Source organism: Rhinopithecus roxellana, chromosome 7 (genome assembly GCF_007565055.1).
Source record: "Rhinopithecus roxellana isolate Shanxi Qingling chromosome 7, ASM756505v1, whole genome shotgun sequence".
Lineage (NCBI taxonomy): Eukaryota > Metazoa > Chordata > Mammalia > Primates > Cercopithecidae > Rhinopithecus > Rhinopithecus roxellana.
The window spans coordinates 85,776,193-85,796,554 of record NC_044555.1 but is presented as its reverse complement, the minus strand read 5'-3'; the positions used below and the strand labels follow the sequence as shown (position 1 = coordinate 85,796,554).

Below are 20,362 nucleotides of genomic sequence, written 5' to 3'. Positions count from 1 at the left end.
TTTCATCTATTAATATAAATTAGATTTTTGTTTTCTAGAAAAGAGTAAAATAATCATAGAGTGCAGAGAGAACTTTATTTATTGGTTAACATCTAGAGAGTTCATCTGCTTTTTTTTGGAAATGCTAAAATGGTTAATTTTGTGCACTTGTTTACTTAGCTTTGGTTGAGAATTGATATTTGTTATTCCAATTATCAGTGTGATTGAAAACAAAAGGTTATCACTCTGTGAGTTTTTTAGATTCTAGTTTGTATCTAGAACAGCAGTAGGTAAACACTTGCTTGAATGTTCACCGCATAGTTAATACTTCTGTTAAGAAAGACTGTATTCTAATTATCCACTCTGTCAGAACCTTCATTATCAGAAATTACATCTGAGTCATAATTATATGTTCCAGAATGTAAGTTAGGGAATCACAGTATGAAAATTTCTACTAAGGTTGTTACATATGCAAAACATTAACTGTTGTATATATGCATCTGAAAGTTTTGGGGCAGACAAATGCAGGTGTTAGTTTAATGTTGGGCTGAGTGGGTGAGGGATTGACCCTTGGCTAGGCCAGGAAGGAAGAGGAGGAGGAAGAGGGAGGAGGGAGGAGGGAGGAGGTGGTACTAATATCTGGAACAGAATAAGCTGCTGCTGATGGATCAGAGGCTTCTTTGATCTCCTGGGAAGCTGATACGAGACACCTGGGACATGGGGAAGGTTGTCCATCAGCATTCATGGCTATCAGAGTTGATGGTGGACTAAGTACATTGGCCACATTTGCTTCTAATCCTTTATTTCCCACTGAAGAGACACAGAGCCTCTCTACCCCTATCAGCTCTTTTCCCACTTTGAAAGGGGATGAGGTGGGTGATGGGCCCCAGAGGACATTGGAACCCTGGCACTCTGAGGAAATGGGTGTCATGCAGGCAGGAAACAACGTGAAAAGCCATAACTGAGATTGAAGGAAGGGAACCTAGTCACATAAGTTCACCTATGATGGACACTGTTCCGCTGTAGGCAAAATAAGCTGCAGGTGGGGATATTTTTTATACCCAGACCTGCCACCTTGCTCTTATGTAGCATAAAAAACTAAAGTTCTCCCCTACTTTAATTTCTCATGTGCATTTTAAAATCAAAAATTAATTGAGAGAAGTTTCCCTTTCGTTCCTATTTTTGACCCTAGCTTCTCTTGGTGTCTCTTAGGAGGCCTTGTATAGGGATTCTGTTGGCAGTTAGAGTGCACAGGTTTTTGTCTTCCTGTGGACCACTGATCAGCTTTGTGACATTGGGCAGGTCACTTGGCTATAACCTTTTGGGCCCAAATTAGCCTGCAGTTCCTCCTGGCTCTATGAGTCTGCTTGGATTGGCCATGTGTTGGTGACCATTGAAGCTGAGTCAACAGACACATGGAGGATCATCATGTTCATCTCTGAACTTTATATTTGAGATTTTATATTAAAAATATTAAATTTAAATTGGTCTAAGTTAAGCAAAAAATAAAAATAAAAAAAGCCAAGAAAGTTAAAAAAACAAAATTAAATTGGCCTCAGTTAAAATGTTGAAGTCTGGCTGGGCATGGTGGCCCATGCATGTAATCCCAGCACTTTGGGAGGCCGAGGCAGGCAGATCCCTTGAGCTCAGGAGTTTGAGACTAGCCTGGGCAACATAGTAAAACTCCATCTCTACAAAAAATACAAAAATTAGCCAGGTGTAGTGATGCACACTTGTAGTCCCAACTAATCAGGAGGCCAAAGTGGGAGGTTGGCTTGAGGAGACAGAGGTTGCAGTGAGCCGAGATTGTGCCACTGCCCTCCAGCCTGGGTGACAGAGCCAGACCCTGTCTCAAAAATAAAATAAAAATAAAATGTTGAAGTCCTCTCTCTGTCTCTCTCGCGCTCTCGCTCTCGCGCTCGCGCTCTCGCGCTCTCGCTCTCGCGCTCTCGCTCTCTCTCTCTCTCTCTCTCTCTCTCTCTCTCTCTCTCTCTCTCTTGCTCTGTCACCCAAGCTGGAGTGCAGTGCTGTGATCACGGCTCACTACAGCCTTGATGTCCTAGGCTCTAGCAATTCTCCCACCTCAGCCTCTCAAGTAGCTGGGACTATAGGCACACACCAACATGCCTGGCTAATTTGTTTTTTTAATTTTTAGTCGAGATGAGGTCTTGCTATGTTACCCAGGCTGGTCTTGAACTCCTGAGCTCAAGCAATCCTCCTACCTTGGCCTCCGAAACTGTTCAGCCTCTCGAGTAGCTGGGATTACAGGTGTGAGCCACTGCACTTGACCTTATCATCTCTTTAGCTGAAACACTCATTTCAAATTGACCAAGTCATTTTTGATTCATTATTTATTCATTCAGTGGATATTTTTTGAGGACCTACCCTGTGTGAGACAGTCTGTTAGGGTGCCCTGGGACTAGAGAGCTGCATACGATTAGGTTTCTCCTCCTTTGGTTTATTGGAGTGCATGTGTGACTCAGCAGAAGATGGGTGGTACCAAGCTGGGAAATTGAAGAGAGGCATCATGTAGTTGACATGTGAGCTAGGCTTCAAAGGCTGGTGTATTTCACACACATGGAGATGAGGCAAAAGAAATTTTATATTTACAGGTTAACAATGGCAGTAAAACATACACAGGAACTTTGACCTGTGTGGTTTTGAGCAGTGAAAAGTAATAGAGGGAAAGGAGACTGAAAGGTAAGAATGCTGCAACTGCCAGCCGGATTTGACATTATCAGCTGATAGGAGAGGGCGGGCAGCCCAGTTCTGGCTGCCAGAGGGTTGCCGTCTATGAGGTAGACTGAATACATATTGGGACTGGGGAGGCCCACTAGAGGACTTTTGTGCAAAAAGTATTGAGATGCGGAATGAGGGGAGGAATAATCTCCCTGAACCTTTTCCCTCAACTCCACAATTTCTAAATTTGTTCTTAGGAAGACAGGAGCAAATTATATACAGTCATGCATTGCTCAACGATGGGGATACGTTCTGAGAAATGTCTTGTTAGGCGGTTTTGCCACTTTCTGAAGATCATAGAGTGTATTTACACAAACCTAGATGATGTAACCTGTTACACACCTAGGCTATATGGTAGAGCCTATTGCTTCTAGGCTACAAACCTGCACAGCATGTTACTGTACTGAATACTGTAGGCAACTGTAACACATCAGTAACTATTCGTGTATCTAAACATATCTAAACCTAGAAAAGGTACACTAGAAATACAGTACCACCATCATTTAAGTGGTCATTAATGGAAACGTCGTTATGCTGCATGTGACTGTAATTGGGAAAGTGCTTTATATGAACTGTAGGATGCTGTATGAAATGTTATTAGTTGGAAGAAGACAGAAAGGAAAACTCTGTATGTGTCATATGGATTTTGATATATATGAGAAGCTTCCAGAGGGCAGGGGAATCTGTTGGTTTTGGCTGCTGTTGGGTTTTTTGTTGCTGTTTTGCCATGCAGTTCATTTCTTTGATGAGTCCTAAGTATGTACAACAAGAAATTAAGGTTTAATGTAGCTTTTTATGTTTTCTTGGTTATTACCCACAACGCTCAGAGAACATCAGTGGAAATATCCTTAAACAGAAAAATAAACGGGGAAAGTGCAGTCGAGGGAACAAAGGATCTTCGAAGATTTAATGAAACTAGTACTAGAAATATTATTAGAATAGAGATTTTTGGCTGTATTTTAATTTTTTAAATTGTCTAAAATGCATCTCAAATGAGAACATTTGATCTTTTTAGCTTAACTACTTGCTTTGCGGGTATTTCCTGAAATTATTAACTTGTTAATCAATCCATACCATAGAAAATAGTAAAAAGTAAAATGTGAACCAAAAGATGATTACATTTACAAATATAAATATTTAGGACATTTTGCATTCTCATATCTAAAGAGGGTTTTTCTTGTACCAAAAGTATCATAATTATTTTTAAAAGACTAAAATTTGGAGGTTTTACTATGTTAATGTGTATTTTCTAGAAAATGATAATTTTAATTTTTTCTTAAATATCTTGTAGTAGAGGAACTCTAGGATAAATTTTAAGGGATAACAAGTTTAAACACTAAGATTTCAGGAATTAAATATATAATAGCTTCATAGTTAAAAGTATATAACTCCTGCAGATTGAGGATTGAGCATGGAGTGGGGACAAGAGTTTCAGCAGTAATTTGTAAGAAATTTTAAGTAAATGTTAATAATTACCCATTGGAAAACTGAACATCTTTATCAGCTTATTTCCTTTTGGGATAAACTGAGGCTGCCAGAAAAAACCTTATCAACTGATCTCCTCTTGTGTATGGACCATTTGTATAGTTCTATTTAAATATACTAGTTTCCTCCTATAAAATGTTTTTAAAGGCTATTTTTTTTTTTTTTTGGTATGGCACAGGAATTTTGTAACTTTAAACCCCCTTAAACAGAGAGCATTTGTAATTCTTTGTTAGTGGAGGTCGTTACGGGGTGTTCTAACATTTGCCAGCAAATGTCTCTTAGCTAGTTATCACATACACAGTGGGAAGCTTGGAGCAAATTAGGAGGAAAGAAGGGAAATGCGCCTTCTTTCTAATGAAAGTCCTTCTAATGAATCAACGAAACCACAGCAGTGCGGTCAACCTGCTGCATGGTTACATTTCTGTGTTTCTGCCTTGGCACGGAGTTGTCCCTGGCAATGCTGGTCTGAGAGCAGGGAGCACGGAAAGTCAGATGGAAGCATTTCCTCTGATAAGTTATAAATAGACACTCAAAACCATTTTATTAGAGGAGCTAAAATTTTTAAAGAATATCTGTAAGCCCCTTATAACCCTGCAGCAGTTTAGATATATGGCTGTTACATGACTTAAATAAATAAATACGTATGTGCATGCATGCACTCGTACCCCCAGACACATCTGTCTGTTTGCTTTCTGCTATATGATGAGCTATTCCAGTGGTGCTCTGTTATTTAAAACATACTTCAGGGCTCTCTTTCGGATTTATCTTCTGAGCCTGTAATGTAGCCATTAAGAACCCCAGCAGTTGCAAATGTCAATTCTTTGGACAATGAACTTGGATTTTTGCGAAGAGCCAAAAGCAATTTAGAGTTAAGTACAGAGGAATAAGATAGGTACAAGCTGATTAGTGCCATTTTGGGTCCAAAATGAGATATAATTATAAAATAATGAGAAAATTTCTTCATTGATGCATAAAGTACCTCCAGACAAAGAATTTCTGAGTAGTTTTAAGCAAGCACAGCATTCTTGGAATAAGGTATAGTTTTTCATTGCAACACTTGGAAGACGTGTTCATTTGAATGCTCAATCTCTGGGATGTGAGACAAAGCAACCAAGACGTCCATTGTCTCAGGGTCGTGGCACCTTCCCCATAGGGCTGTTGTAAAGATGAAATGAGATAATGTTGGTAAGCTCTAAGCCCCCAGGTTTGGCACGTGGTAAGCCCTCAATAATAGTTAGCTCTGTATCATAACCATTAGTTTGTAAAAGTACTTAGAGGTCAGGAGAGCTCTTAACGAAAGTTATAAGATTCAGAAGGCATTAAAGTGGTAAGATAGCCGGGGTTATATAATAAATGGTAGTATTTCTTTTTGGGTACATTGAGGGTGAACACTGTAGCTGGTGTTAATGATTATAACTTTGCCTAACAGCTAAGACTATTTTCTGAGAATTTAGTGAGACTTTGTAATTAAGTTAATCTCTTAACAGAATTTTATTTCAAAATACAATTCTAAGCTTATTACTGATATAAAGATATAAGGATTTTTATTAAGTTAGAGAGGTTCTTATGTTTGATACCGGCTTTTTAAAGTGTGGTAGTATTTCAAGATAAAATAATTTTGCTGGACTAACAATGTTTTGGCCATTTGGAAGTAGAAAATAATCTAATCAATTACATTTTGCAAGTTAAGTGTCTTGAATACCTTGTGTTTTTGAAGTAAAAATTGTTTCACTTAGAATTTGAAGGATTTTATTATTAAAGTGGCAAATATTTAATGACCTCTGATTTGAAAGAACTCAGAGCCATGTATCTGTAGTTAATTTCTCCTACTTGTTATTGTACATGTTTTATGGCATGGAATTTAGTGCCTTAATTATAAGAAAAGATATACATCTTTTTAGTTTTGTAGCTCTCTTAATTTTTGATAAATTCTTTTCTCCACAAAATAGTTTCAAATTTAGTTAAACATTTGCAAATTATTCTAGGGTTGCTTCTAGCTATTCCACAGAGAGACAGATGTCACATGATTTGGTTGCTGTTGGCAGGAAAAGTGAGAACTTTCATCCAGTGTTTGAACATCTTGACTCAACTCAGAATACTGAAAACAAACCTACAGGAGAATTTGCTCAGGAAATCATAACAATAATCCATCAAGTTAAAGGTTGGTATATTTTGCACATACATTAGGGATAACACAAAAGTAATATAGTAACTTTTCACAAGATACAGGTAAACACCTGCAGTATAGTTTAATAGTAATTAATACTTCATTGTAAGCTAGACTGTGAATTAGGAAATCTTTTGAAGAGAGTATCAGGCATTCATTTGAGCCTAGTTGTTCTTTATATGTAGTTCCAATAACCTTGTGCTTCAAGTGTTAGTAGATTGGAAATTGCAAGTTAGAAAGGGAGAGGCTGGCTGCTGCAAAAGACAAGACATACTGAGAGCAGTAAGAAACAATAACTGGGAACCTAACAGGGAGGAAAAAGCAACAAAAATAGATAGGAAACTCAAGAAATCAGGAAGCCTAGATCATTTTATGATTCTTAAAGCCCCCTGACGGCATTACTAGGACTTTGAATCTTAAGGATGATGCTGAGTGATCAATGAAACTTCTAGTTTGCTTTGGCATTCTTTATGTCTGGGAGTTGCGTAATAAATACCTTTAATGGTTTGCATTAAATTGTTTTGTTTTTGCTCCTGGCGAGTTTCCATTAATTGGAAAATTCAGTGATATAGAACAACTTTCCCCAGTGATGCTACACAAATAAGGCAATTGTAGGTATTACAAGCTGGAGGCCTTCAAGAATTTAAAATTTTTTATTTTGTACTTCCTACTAGACAATTGCATTAATCTTTCTTACCTTCATAAAATATATTTTGAAAATGAGGTTTCTTTTTTCTCTGCGTCCCTCAAACTGAGGCATGTATTTACTTTAAAGCACATAGTTTTTCTGAAACAGTTCATCCTCTCAGCTCCAGTCCCTCTCACCCAAAGGAAATGTGATTCTTGGCAGAAATGGAGCTGATTTGCAGAAAAATCCAGGAGATTGTCCCAGAACAGGAACAGTAAATTAGGGAAGAGGATTGCTTAAGTAGCATTCTGATGGGCCAAGTGTGTTCTCTTTCTCTGTATCCTATTAAAAGTGTGTAGCATAGCTGATTTCTAAATGTTTTCATGCACTTTAATGTGAATTAAAGTAAAGTGGCATTAGAAGGCCTTCTGTGATATGCAGACATAACAGTTAGTATTTGTTTGAAATTGTTTTGATGTTTCAGGCTTGTTTTTGAAGTTACTTTTTATTTTCATTCAACTGTGAAGCCCTGTGCCATCTTTACTTTCCAGATATAGTAAGTCTTACCTTGGAGAAGAAAGGTCCTTGCTTTGAAAGAGCCATTGTCTTTTCCCCGGACAAGTAAGCAGGCATGTCAGATAGAAAGAAAATTCTTTGATTAATAAATCAGGCGTTTTTACTCTTGTTTGGGCTTGGGAAGGCACGTGAGCGCTACAAATTAGTCTGCGAAATAAGTTTGGGTCGCACATATTTTTAAGAGAAAGCAGGTTGAATTTTAAAAAATAATCCCTTCTTTCTGTGCTTATATGTAATCTTTTAAGTGAAATCAGCTTAACATTGAGATAAAACTGTTTGTTTCCCTTTTCAGCAAATTATTTTCCATCACCTGGCATTACTTTACATGAGCGTTTCTCAACAATGCAAGATACACACAAGGCAGATGTAAATGAAATTACATTGAATTCAGATCCAGAAATACACAGGTAATGATTGATTACCATATTATACCCATTTAACTAATGGGGATAAACCTCAGAAAATATTTGGGAAGGTGCTGCTTTCTGAACCTGCTCACCTGGGCTTGCTGTAGACTCTAGGATTCCATTTTCTTCACAAAAATAATAGGATAATCCAAGCATTATCTGGCCACTGCACTTTGATGGAATGAATAGGATGCACTGAAAACACTGACTAGCATTGTTAAAATGTGTAGGACTTTGAAAATACTTACATACCTAACTTCACTTCTGCTGTCAATAGTAATTGCTGCCTGAGGTCCTCAGTAGAAGAATGAAAGACGCTTGTTAAGCCATTGAAATCATAGGTTGCTTCATGTGGTCACAAATAGGTGCTCTGAGGGCAGCCAGATGAAACCGTGTGTCTTCTGCTGGCACTTGTTGGAGCAGATGGTGTACCCTGTCTTGTGAGCTGATTTGAATACATGTGAGAATGCGGTGTATCGCCAGAGCAAAGGTTGAGATTACACAGACTACTGATTTGAGAACCACTAAATCTTCCCTGTAATATGATTCATAGGATATGAATATCCTGGGAGACTGCCATATAGGTGAAAAACTATCTGGTAGCAAGTTTCTTTTGCTTTCTCCAAAACATACTAGCTTTATTTCAAATTCTATTCTGTAATAGTAGAATCAAGGTATCAGTGTATAATATAATTATTTAATTGTACTATGCCTTTATTATTTTAGGAGAATAGATATGTCTTTGGCCGAGCTTCAGAGTAAACAAGCTGTGATCTATGAATCGGAACAGGTTAGTGAATACAATTTTTGATGAGAAATTATCTTATTGTTGGTATACTAATGGCAAGGAGATTGGTGGTTGGGAGAGAAAAGGGAGTTAAGTACATGAAGAAGGAGGATTGAAACCCAGGAATCTGAAATTAAAAAGCTCTTCAGGTGATTCTGACTATCAGTCAGGTTGGAGTGAGAACACTGACAAAAGACAAAAATATTCCCTAAGAGGGACAATCCCTAAGGATAACAGCTTTGTAAAATTGACGCGCAATTACAGCATTTGATATTCATCCCCAAACTCCACACTGTAAAGCTTATGGAAAGTATATTAGATACCTATTTTTTTTTCAAAGCAATCTTGTGGAATATATTTTTAAATTGTACATGGAATGAATGCACAGGAACAAAATTTCATTTGATATTGCCCTTCTGTTTACTGCAGAATGTACGAAACATTCTGTGGAATATGAACTAGCAAAATAAGGGAAATAAGGGACTAAATTTCTTTATTCATGTGTTGTGTGTGGTTCCCATCCAACACCTCCCCTCCCACCTCCCATTTCTTTGCTAATTAAAAAGACTGTCTTGACTAGCCAGGAGGGAAGAAAACTGGCTCTTGTTTTAGAAGAATTATATCAAGTTCTAAAAGAACTGCTAATTTATTCATTGAGAATAAAGAGTTTTTGTAGAGGAGATATTTTAATACATTTCTGATAGAATATATAAATAATTTTTTCACTTGTGAAATGATTATAATTTTTGCTGAATTTATGGAGATAGGTTAATTTGTTGAACAAATGATATTTTCAGACAATTTCTAATCATCAAAGTCCTATAATCAACTTACAGGAAATCTGTGCTGTTTTTGAAAATCACCTATAATTTAGTCATTTAACACAAAATATTATTTGATCATCTTTTCTGGCAGTCTTACAGTTTGCATTTTAATGTAGTCACTGTCATAGTATATGTAGTTTTATATGCTTTTTTCTTTTTACTTGATCCATAATAACATTCCTTTTATGTAAAATCTCTGAATTCGCCATGACCTTTTATGATTGAGGCTTTTTAAATTTTGTTTTGAGACAGAGTCCTGGTCTCGCCCAGGCTGGAGTACAGTGGTACAATCATGGCTCACTGCAGCCTTGACCTCCTGGGCTCAAGTGATCCTCCCACCTCAGCCTCCTGAGTAGCTAGGACTACAGACATGTACTACCACGCCCGGCTAATTTTTGTATTTTTTGTAGAGACAGGGTTTTTCCATGTTGCCCAGGCTGGTCTTGAACTCCTGGACTCAAGGGATCCACCCACCTCGTCCTCTCAAAGTGCTGGGATTACAGGCGTGAGCCACTGCACCTGATCCTTGTTAAGTTTTAATTAACTTTTTTCTTTTTTTTTTTTTGAGACAGAGTCTCACTCTGTCACCCAGGCTGGAGTGCAGTGGCGTGATCTCAGCTCACTGCAACCTCCACCTCCCAGTTTCAAGCCATTCTCCTGCCTCAGCTTCCCAAGTAGCTGGGATTACAGGCACCCATCATCACACCCAGCTAATTTTTGTATTTTTGGTAGAGATGGGGTTTCACCATGTTGGCCAGGCTGGTCTTGAACTCCTATTCAAATGATCCACCCACTTCAGCCTCCCAAAGTGCTGGGATTACTGGCATGAGCCACTGCACCTGGCCTAATTAACTTTTTTCAATAAGCACTTTTCGGCCGGGTGCGGTGGCTCACACCTGTAATCCCAGCACTTTGGGAGGCTGAGGCGGGCAGATCATGAGGTCAGGAGATCAAGACCATCCTCGCTAATAGGGTGAAACCCCGTCTCTACTAAAAATACAAAAAAAAATTAGCCAGGCGTAGTGGCGGGTGCCTGTAGTCCCAGCCACTCGGGAGACTGAGGCAGGAGAATGGCGTGATCCCGGGAGGCAGAGCTTGCAGTGAGCCAAGATCGTGCCACTGCACTCCTGCCTGGGCGACAGAGCGAGACTCTGTCTTAAAAAAAAAAAAAAAAAAAAAAAGCACTTTTTTATGTTGACTTCCACATAGTCTTTATTACCATAAGTTAAATGATTGTATATTATTCTTTTGACTTAAGCTTACCATGATTTATTTACTCATTCTTCCCTTCCTCTTAATTTTTTTTTTTTTACGTTTGAGTAGCTTCTATTTTTTGTTATTTTAAATATACTATTTTGAATCTGTTTAGGTAGATAATCTTTTCTTTGGGTTAGAGTCTCACAGGTGGGAATCCTGGTTCAATGTTAGGAGCTTTTCTGACTGTTTATTGTCAGTTGTGTCTCAAAATATCTGTATTAGTTTACAATACCATTAGCAGGATGAATACAAGATAACTTATCTAGGACTTGTAATTAAGGTTCTTGTTAGATATGGTCTTTGTGCAAACTAACAGTAATGTGAATGGTTTGTCTTCTGTCAAAATTCCTCAGACTCTGATCAAAATAATAGATCCGAATGACCTACGACATGACATTGAAAGAAGGCGAAAAGAACGGTTACAGAATGAAGATGAGCACATTTTTCACATAGCTAGTGCTGCAGAGAGGTAATCAGTAGATGACAAACATCCTGTTATCAGGGAGCTTTGGGTTTTACCATATTTTTACATTTTTTTGTGTGATGATAATTTTCATTTTAATATAGGGATTTGCTCCTTCAAATCCGTCTTACATGTTTAAGTGAAATCTATTAAAATGTTTCCAGGTTATTCAGTGATTATCATATGTGGTTTGATTTAAACAACAAAAAGTATGGGGTAGGTGGGTATTTGAGGTCTTTATAATTCTGAAGAGGAGTGTTACTGCTTTTAGAATGTTAGCAGGAGGCAGGACTGGCAAGTTTGTGGACTATTTAGCTTGAGCTGATTGAAACTCTGATACATTCTGCACTTTAGATTCTGGGTTAGTCTTTGAATAGTAGAAAATTTCCTTAAGTCAGTACAGTTATCTTTTGGGACTCTTTGTGGATGTCTGTACTGGATAATTGTGGATAACTGTACTGACAAAAAGTGAAAAAAGTCCACATTTTGTGGATATCGTCCATGAAATTGAGGCAGGCGTAGTAGAAAATGCAGAGGAGACCTAAGTTTGAATCTCATCTCTCTCACTTTACAAGCTGACCAATCTTGGACCAATTTGCTTGGTCTCTGGAGCCTCTTCATCTGTCAAATGATGTTAAAATCAATTTATGCTATGGGGCAGTTATGAATTTTAAATGAGCTGGCACATGTGAAGTACTTATGTCATATATGGCAAATAGATCCTCAGTAGATTTTTCTTTCTTAACCTCATACTTCTGTTTAGGGGGCCTCAGTAGTCTAGATCAACCCCAGTTTATCTCTAGTTCTGAATACCATGTGGATGGAACTCATGGCAACTCTGGGGCCCCATATGATTGTGAGGTATAATTGAACAGGACAGCATTTCCAGTTCACTTGAGTTCTTACACTACTTGGATCTCCCAAAAAGTGAGACTGTATGAATACAAAGAGACAGTGCTAATTGTTTTTCCGTAATCTTTTGTATCAAATTGGTAAGATACTGTATTTGACAAGACCTTTAAGTCAAGTCTGTAGCTAACTAGGTCAGAATATGTGGACTTGATTCTGACAATAAGTTCAGGACTAATTAAAACATGGTGAAATGATGTGGTGAGGCATATAAAACAATTGAAAATGAAAGAGTAAAAATGTCCCTTGCTGTGTGAAAGTCTCCAGTCTCCTAATACGATATGGTTAATGCCTGACATGACTGTGCTCCTTAATGACACAAGCTCTCTGTCATGCTTTCCTTGACTCAACAAGTGTAAGAAACCCCGAGTACCAAGAAACAGGTTTTAAAAACAGATTTAAGACAATCAACATATTTTAAAGATTGTAAGATGCTTTAGGATGTATCTTTACCCCTTGACGTGATTAAGAACTTGAGCGCTGGAGTTGGACCTGAGTTCAGTGCCTGGCTCTTAGATTCCTAGCTATGTGACCGACTTTGGGCAGATTATTTTGTCTCTGTTTCCTCGTCTGTAAAATAGGGATAAGAGTTGTACTTACCTCACAGTGGTGATTAAAATTAAGTAAAGTGATGAGTGTAAGGTAAAGTAGCTGGTCAGCATTAAGTACTGTGAATGCTAGCTTTGAGGACAGTGTGATAGTGTGCAAGGATGTGTTCCTACAAGCTGTCTTTTGCTGGGTCTGTTGGATTATTTTATTTGTATTGGATAGGTGGTGAGGCACAGTGGAGCCATGAGGAGTTTTTAAAAGTGAGACATTACTTAACATTCATCCTGCAAAAGTAAACAATTCAGTAGTTTTTAGTATATTCACGAACTTATGCAACCATCATTACTATCTAATTCCAAAACATTTCATCACCCCAAAAGTAAACCCTCTACCCATTAGCTGCCACACTCCCTGCCCCATTTCTCCTTCCCCCTTAGTCCCTGGCAACCACTGTTCTATTTTCTGTATCTATGGATTTGTCTAATCCTGACATTTCATATAATCATTTTGTTGTTGTTGTTGTTTTGAGACAGGGTCTCTGTCACCCAGGATGGAGTACAGAGGCATGATCACAGCTCACTGCAGCCTCGACCTTCCGTGAGGCTCAGGTGATTCTCCCACCTCAGCCTCCCGAGCATCTGGGACCACAGGCTCCTGCCAGCACGCCCGGCTGATTTTTCGTACTTTTTTTTTTTTTTTTTTTTTGTAGAGTTGGGGTTTCACCATGTTGCCCAGGCTGGTCTCAAACTCCTGCGCTCAAGGGATCCACCCGCCTCAGTCTCCCAAAGTGCTGAGAGTACAGGCATGAGCCACCACACCTGGCCTGACATTTCATATAAATACGATAATAGAATATGTGGCCTCTCGTAACTGACTTCTTTCCTATAGCATAATGTTTTTCATGCTCATCCATGTTGTAGCATGAGAATTCTTATGTATGGCTGAATAATATTCCATTGTATGGCTGTATCGTATTTTGTGATCCATTCACCAGTTGATGGACATTTGGGTTGTTTCCACTTTTTGTCTATTGTGAATAACTGTGCTGTGAACATTTGTGTGCAAGTTTTTGTTTAGATACCTGTTTTCATTTCTCTTCAATATATGGCTAGGAGTGGAATTGGTGAGTTTGGTGGTTACTCTATGATTAACTTTTTGAGGAACTGCCAGACTGTTTTCCAAAGTGGCTGGACTATTTCACACTTCCACCAGCAGCATGTGAAGGGCCCAGTTGCTCCACATCGTCGCCAACTCTTATTATTCATCTCTCACTTTATCCTAATTCAATTTCCTTATTTAAATAAGAAAAATATTTTATCATTGTATCTTAGAAATTCAGTTTATAAAAATTGACCTCATTATATATTATGTTTTTATATAAACTTTTAATATCAAGTCAGGGCAGTTTCCACAGAAATGTGAAAGAAATGAAACATGATGCGATCATAAGTCATAGGATGTAGTGATTTCTCACCTGTGCGGTTTTCCCTCAAAAAATTGTATGCAGCCTCTTTGTCTGTGTTTGCTCACTGGTGTATCCCCACTGCCCTGAGCTCAGTTCATGTTTGTTGAATGAATGGATGAAGAGTTTCCAAAAGAGTAGACAAGACAGGCCGGGCACAGTGGCTCAAGCCTGTAATCCCAGCACTTTGGGAGGCCGAGGTGGGTGGATCACGAGGTCAGTAGATCGAGACCATCCTGGCTAACATGGTGAAACCCCGTCTCTACTAAAAATACAAAAAAAAAAAACTAGCCGGGCGTGGTGGCGGGCGCCTGTAGTCCCAGCTACTCGGAGGCTGAGGCGGGAGAATGGCGTGAACCCGGGAGGCGGAGCTTGCAGTGAGCCGAGATCCGGCCACTGTACTCCAGCCTGGGCGACACAGCGAGACTCCGTCTCAAAAAAAAAAAAAAAAAAAAAAAAGAGTAGACAAGACAGAGGATACCTAAATTGTAATGCATTTAGATTTAGGTTACTATTCCCTGATGTCTTAGGATCTTTCACAAGCAAGTCTAACACTTGGGGATTCTGTCTAGCCTCTAGGACCCATCTGTTCTCTACAGGTGCTCCTTAACTTATGATAAGGCAACATCCCGATAACCCATTGTAAAGTAAAAAAATTGCAAGTCAAACCATTGTAAGTTCAGGATGGTCTGGATTTGCTTCCAGTTCTTACCCGTTTCTTACTCTAATGTCTCCATGTTTTCTCCTGACACACTATTTCTGCCTTTTCTAACTGAAGTTACTAAGTTTCCTACAATGTAAATGAGTTGTTTTATTATAGAAGTATGGAGTGTGTTTGATAAAGTAGCTTAAAAATAGTATCAGTGGACTTGAAGAGGAAATCAAACTGCCAAGAATTTCTTTTATTTTTTATTTTTTAACAAGGAGTTGGAAGGACAGTCTGTCGTTTAAGCTGGGCAGGTTACGGGAAAACATCAGTTTTTATTCTTGCTATTGCAACAGTCATAATCTATACTGAAGTAGAGTACACTTTATAAAGATATTATATTCATTTAGTCAACAGGTATTTATATATTGATTTATTTGTTCTAGTTACTGTTCTAAGGACTGGGGATATAATGAAAAACTGTATACAAACCTTTGTCTTTATGTTACTTATAATTTAATGGTAGAAGAAAGAAAATAAATACATGTCAGTGGAGTGATAGGTGAAAATAAGGCAGAAGAGGAAATTTCATAGCAAAGAGTGACGTGTGATATGGTTTTATTTACGGTGGTCATGGAGTACACTTACGACTTTTTAAAAAATGTAGCTGGGTTGTGAATTAAATGAGGGAGTTAGCCATAGGATTATTTGAGAGGATAGTATTTCAAGAGAGGGAACAGCAAAAGCAAAGACCTTAAGACAGGTGCATGCCTGCTTTTGTTTAAGGAATAGAAAGGGGGACAGTGGGGTTGTGACAGGGTAGTAAAGGGAGAGAGTTAGTAGATGAGGCCAGTCACAAAGGGCTTTGAAGAACTGAAGGACATGAAGACTTTGTATTTTATTCTGGATGAAGTTAGAAAACATTTTGGGTTGTAACCAGAGAAGAGACATAATCTCACTTAAATTTTAAAAGGATCACTCTGGTTGCTGGGTGGAGAATGGACTGTAAGAGCTAGAGAAGAAAAGTATTTCCTTCTTAAATAATAAAAAAAGATTAGAGGTAGGAAATCTACATGATAGGGTCGACACAGTAGAGTGGACGCATCAGGGAACCAGGCTGCTTAGATCTTCTTCCTCTCATATCCTCTGTATGTAGCATCTGCCTCATGATCCAATATGGGTATCTGCGCGTTAGCCATCATGTCCTCATTCTAGCCTTTCCTTTAAAGACTTCTTGAAATTTACACATGATAACTTGTCCAAAATTTAGTCCCATGGCTATGCCTAGCTGCAGGGCAGCTGGGAAATAGATTCTTTAATCTGAGCATTCATTTGCCTGGTCAAAAATCAAATATCAAAGGATTTAATTTTTGTATTGTGACAAAATATACATATCCTAAATTTACCATTTTAACCATTTTGAAGTGTAAAATTCATTGACATTGAGTATATTCACTTGTACAATCATCACCAGATGTTTGTATCCACTTTCAGAACTTTTTCATCTTCACAAACAGTAACTCTGTTTCCGTTGAATAATAACTCCTCATGCTCTCCTCGCTGCAGCCCCTGGTAACCTCTGTTCTTTCTGTCCATATGAATTTGCCTATTGTGGGTATCTAAGTAGAATCAGACAATATTTGTCCTTTTGTCTCTGGCTTCTTTCACTTAGCATAGTGTTTTCAGGGTCAATCCATGTTGTATCATGTGTCAGAATTTCATTCCTTTTTTAAAAAAATTCATTCTAAGGCTGAATAATACTCCATTGTATGGCTGTACTACATTTTGTTTATCTGTTTTTCTGTTTGTGGATATTTGTATTGCTTTCACCCTTTGGCTATTGTAAATAGTGCTGTTATGAACATTGGTATTGTCATCTTTTTGGTTATAGCCATCCTAGTTAGTGTAAAGTGGTATCTCATTGTAGTTTTAATTTGCATTTCTCTGATGACTAATGATGTTGAGCATCTTTCCATGTGCTTATTGGCCATTGGTATGTTTTTGGAGAAATTTCTATTCAAATCCTTTGCCTATTTTAAAGTCAAAGTCTTTTTATTGTTGAGGTGTAGGAGTTCTTTGTATATTCTGGATACAGCACCCTTATCAGATACATGCTTTGCAAAGAGAATTTTTAAAAATCCATTGCTTTGTTTGTTGAAGTAGTCATATACACTAATGGTAATCATTTGGAAAAATATAATAAAGTATAAAATAAAAAATATAAGGCATTCCTGATTTTACCAGTCAGAGATGACCACTGTTAATATTTAGTACATTTCTTGTCATTTATTTTTTTCTGGGCACATATGTGTATATTTTAAATAGTTGAAATTATCCTCAATATACAGCTTTCCACTTTACTCTTGACCTATTGTCGTCAGCGTTTTGACAAAACATAGGCCTTTTTAACATTTGAAAAAACCCTGAGTGTCTATTTCATGTCAGATTCTGGGATCAGAGCTGGGGCCACAAAATGAATCATCCGCAGTGCTTCCTCTGAAGGAATAGCAACTTGTCCTGTTAAACAGACAGGTACACCAGTAGTTACAAATACGGAGTGATAGGTGTTAAGACCCAAAAATGCTACATGTGCACATAGCAGGGAGTACCTAGTTCACCTCAGAAGGGTTTAGGAAACTCTTCCTTGAAGAGGTACAAATGGATCTAAATCTTTTTTTGTTTGTTTGTTTTTTGTTTTTTTGAGACGGAGTCTCGCTCTGTCGCCCAGGCTGGAGTGCAGTGGCCGGATTTCAGCTCACTGCAAGCTCCGCCTCCCGGGTTCATGCCATTCTCCTGCCTCAGCCTCCCGAATAGCTGGGACTACAGGCGCCCGCCACCTCGCCCGGCTAGTTTTTTGTATTTTTTAGTAGAGACGGGGTTTCACCGGGTTAGCCAGGATGGTCTCGATCTCCTGACTTCGTGATCCGCCCGTCTCGGCTTCCCAAAGTGCTGGGATTACCGGCTTGAGCCACCGCGCCCGGCCGCGGATCTAAATCTTTAAGTTAATCTAAGTAGAAGAAAATAGTCACAGAAGGAACTGCACCTGCAAAGGTGTAGAAGCAGGAGAGATTGCTGTGTGCCAGGAACTACATGAACTTCAATATTCCCGGCTGGGCGCAGTGGCTCACGCCTGTAATCCCAGCACTTTGGGAGGCCAAGGTGGATGGATCACTTGAGGTCAGGAGTTCAAGACCAGCCTGGTCAACGTGGTGAAACCCCGTCTCTACTAAAAATAAAAAAAATTAGCGGGGCGTTTTGGCACGTGCCTGTAATCCTAGCTACTCGGGAGGCTGAGGCAGGAGAATTGCTTGAACTTAGGAGGTGGAGTTTGCATTAAGCCAAGATGGCGCCACTGCACTCCAGCCCAGGCAACAGAGCAAGACTCTGTCTCAAGAACAAACAAACAAAAATCCCGAGGCTCAGTGTGCCTGTTGGGGAGATTGGAGCAAGGTAGCAAGGGCCAGAGCAGAAAGAGCCATGGGGTCACGATGAGGAGTGTGGAAGTTATCTTGTTGCCAGTGGGGAATCCATGGGAAAGACTGAAGGTGGGCCTGTGGAAGGGGCTGAGAAGCATTGTGGAGAGATGCAGGATGTGACACGGAGAGGAATCCCCAAGGGCTGTGGAAATGAGGCTTTGGAGATCAGAGGAAGAGTCCAGGGAAGGACCTCCCTCCCAGATAGGGCTGCCTGAGAAGAGCCCTTTGTGGCCTCAGTACCTCATGATGACGGGAGAGAGGAGGCTGTCGTTCCCTGCTGTGGCCCTGCAGTATCAGAGGCCTCAGCTCTGCCAGTGAGGGGACCCTGAGCCAGTCATACACCTTGCCTCTGATGAATGGGCTGGGTCATGAGCCATTGGTGCTTCCACCAGTAAGAGCCTGTTAGCAAGAAGGGGAGGAGGGCAGTGCTGCCAAAGGTTCTAGAGCAGTAATTATCTTTACACAAAACACACATTTCATATATGGTTTCGGGGGTTACAGCCCCCAGGAAGCCTATCTTTAGACCCCAGATTGAGAACCCTGGTTCAAGGAATGTTTTTCCCCATTGCTAACCTCCAACTTAGGTAAATAACATTTGTTGGAAAATGAGGCAAAATGACGGGTTTAGCCCTAATGACTATCATTTGTAATTTTAGTAGTGATAGATCATTGAGATTTCATTTCTGTGCTACTTTAATTGTTTCTGAAGGAGCTTTTCAAAATTATTCTTGTTTATTTGTTGGAAAAAAAGTTATACTAATAAAATATTCTTATTTTCTCTCTTTCCTTATTAGGGAAGATCAGAGTTCCAGTTTTTCAAAGGTAAAGAATATTCATACTGATGGATTCCAAAAACCCATGCATTTTATAAAATCAAATTTAAAAAAATGTATTGAAAAACCTTACATGGTAAGATCGCAGTTCTAAAATTTTCATTTTTATAATTTCTTCTTTTCCAATACATCGGAATGTACAGGGATCACCAATATTTTTCACGTTTGTAACTGTTCATTAAGTATATGTTATAAGATTCCGTTGATGCATAAAGTTATTATGACAGAAGAAATGGTCATTTCTTACTTGATTTAGTAGGATTTTATTGGATTCATTAAATAAAGCTAATAAATCTAGCTTTCTTAAGATTTTTGGGGGGCCAGGTGCAGTGGCTCATGCTTGTAATCCTAGCACTTTGGGAGGCCAAGGCGGGAGGATTTCTTGAGCCCAGGAGTTCAAGACCAGCCTGGGCAACGTGGCTAGACCTCATCTCTACAAAAAAATAATAATAATAATAATAAAATTTCAAGAAAGATTTTTTGGGAACAACTCTTAAGATCTCTTGGAACATATTTATTAAGGCATAATTTACATACCATAAAATTCACCCATTTTAGGTGTACAATTTAATGATTTTTAGTAAATTAACCAAAGTGTGCAACCATTACCGTAGTCTACTTTTAATGTTTTCATTACCCAGTATGAGCCCTCATGCCTGTTTCGTTACTCCCCTTTGCCACCCCCAGCCAACACTAATCTACTTTCTGTCTTAAAGATTTGCCTTTATATAGAGCAGCTCACAAAATGGCAGCTAGCTTCCATAAGAACAGGCAAGTAATGGCGAGAAAGATGGAAGCCAGAGTTGGTAACCTAATTTCACAAGTGAAATCTCATCCTTTACCATATTCTTTTTGCAAGAAGCAGCTTCCTAGGTCCTGCCCACATTTGAAGGGAAGAATAATTGGTTGGATCACTGGGAGCCATGTCAGCAGTTGCCTAGTACAGTCCTCCCTCTGGCCAGACTCCACAGAAAGTGGAAATAATAGAAGGTGATAAGACTGTTGATTTTAGAAAAAGGAAACCATCTTGAGAATGGGCCCCATCTTTTCTGTTTCCACCAGAGGATTTTGGTTCCTCATAGTTACAGACTTACTAATGTAGTTCTTTCTCTTATTTCTGATACTTTTCTAGCCATGGCAAGAGCATCACCTCAAATCAGTTACCTGAGTCAGGA

At 38.9% G+C, this 20,362-nt stretch overlaps 1 protein-coding gene across 5 annotated transcripts in view; it reads left to right on the top strand.

Annotated features, from left to right (window-relative positions):
- BCLAF3 (BCLAF1 and THRAP3 family member 3) overlaps positions 1 to 20,362 on the top strand; it is a 75,699-nt gene that overhangs the window by 31,635 nt on the left and 23,702 nt on the right. For 3 of the 5 annotated variants that reach the window (XM_030934321.1, XM_030934320.1, XM_030934322.1), the window contains exons 6-10: positions 6,189 to 6,364; positions 7,867 to 7,981; positions 8,708 to 8,771; positions 11,203 to 11,318; positions 19,149 to 19,176. In XM_030934321.1, coding sequence (XP_030790181.1) covers positions 6,189 to 6,364; positions 7,867 to 7,981; positions 8,708 to 8,771; positions 11,203 to 11,318; positions 19,149 to 19,176 — 499 coding nt within the window. Of the gene's footprint in view, positions 1 to 6,188; positions 6,365 to 7,866; positions 7,982 to 8,707; positions 8,772 to 11,202; positions 11,319 to 19,148; positions 19,264 to 20,362 lie in introns of all 5 variants that reach the window. The other 2 variants (XM_030934318.1, XM_030934319.1) reach the window with 1 other exon arrangement.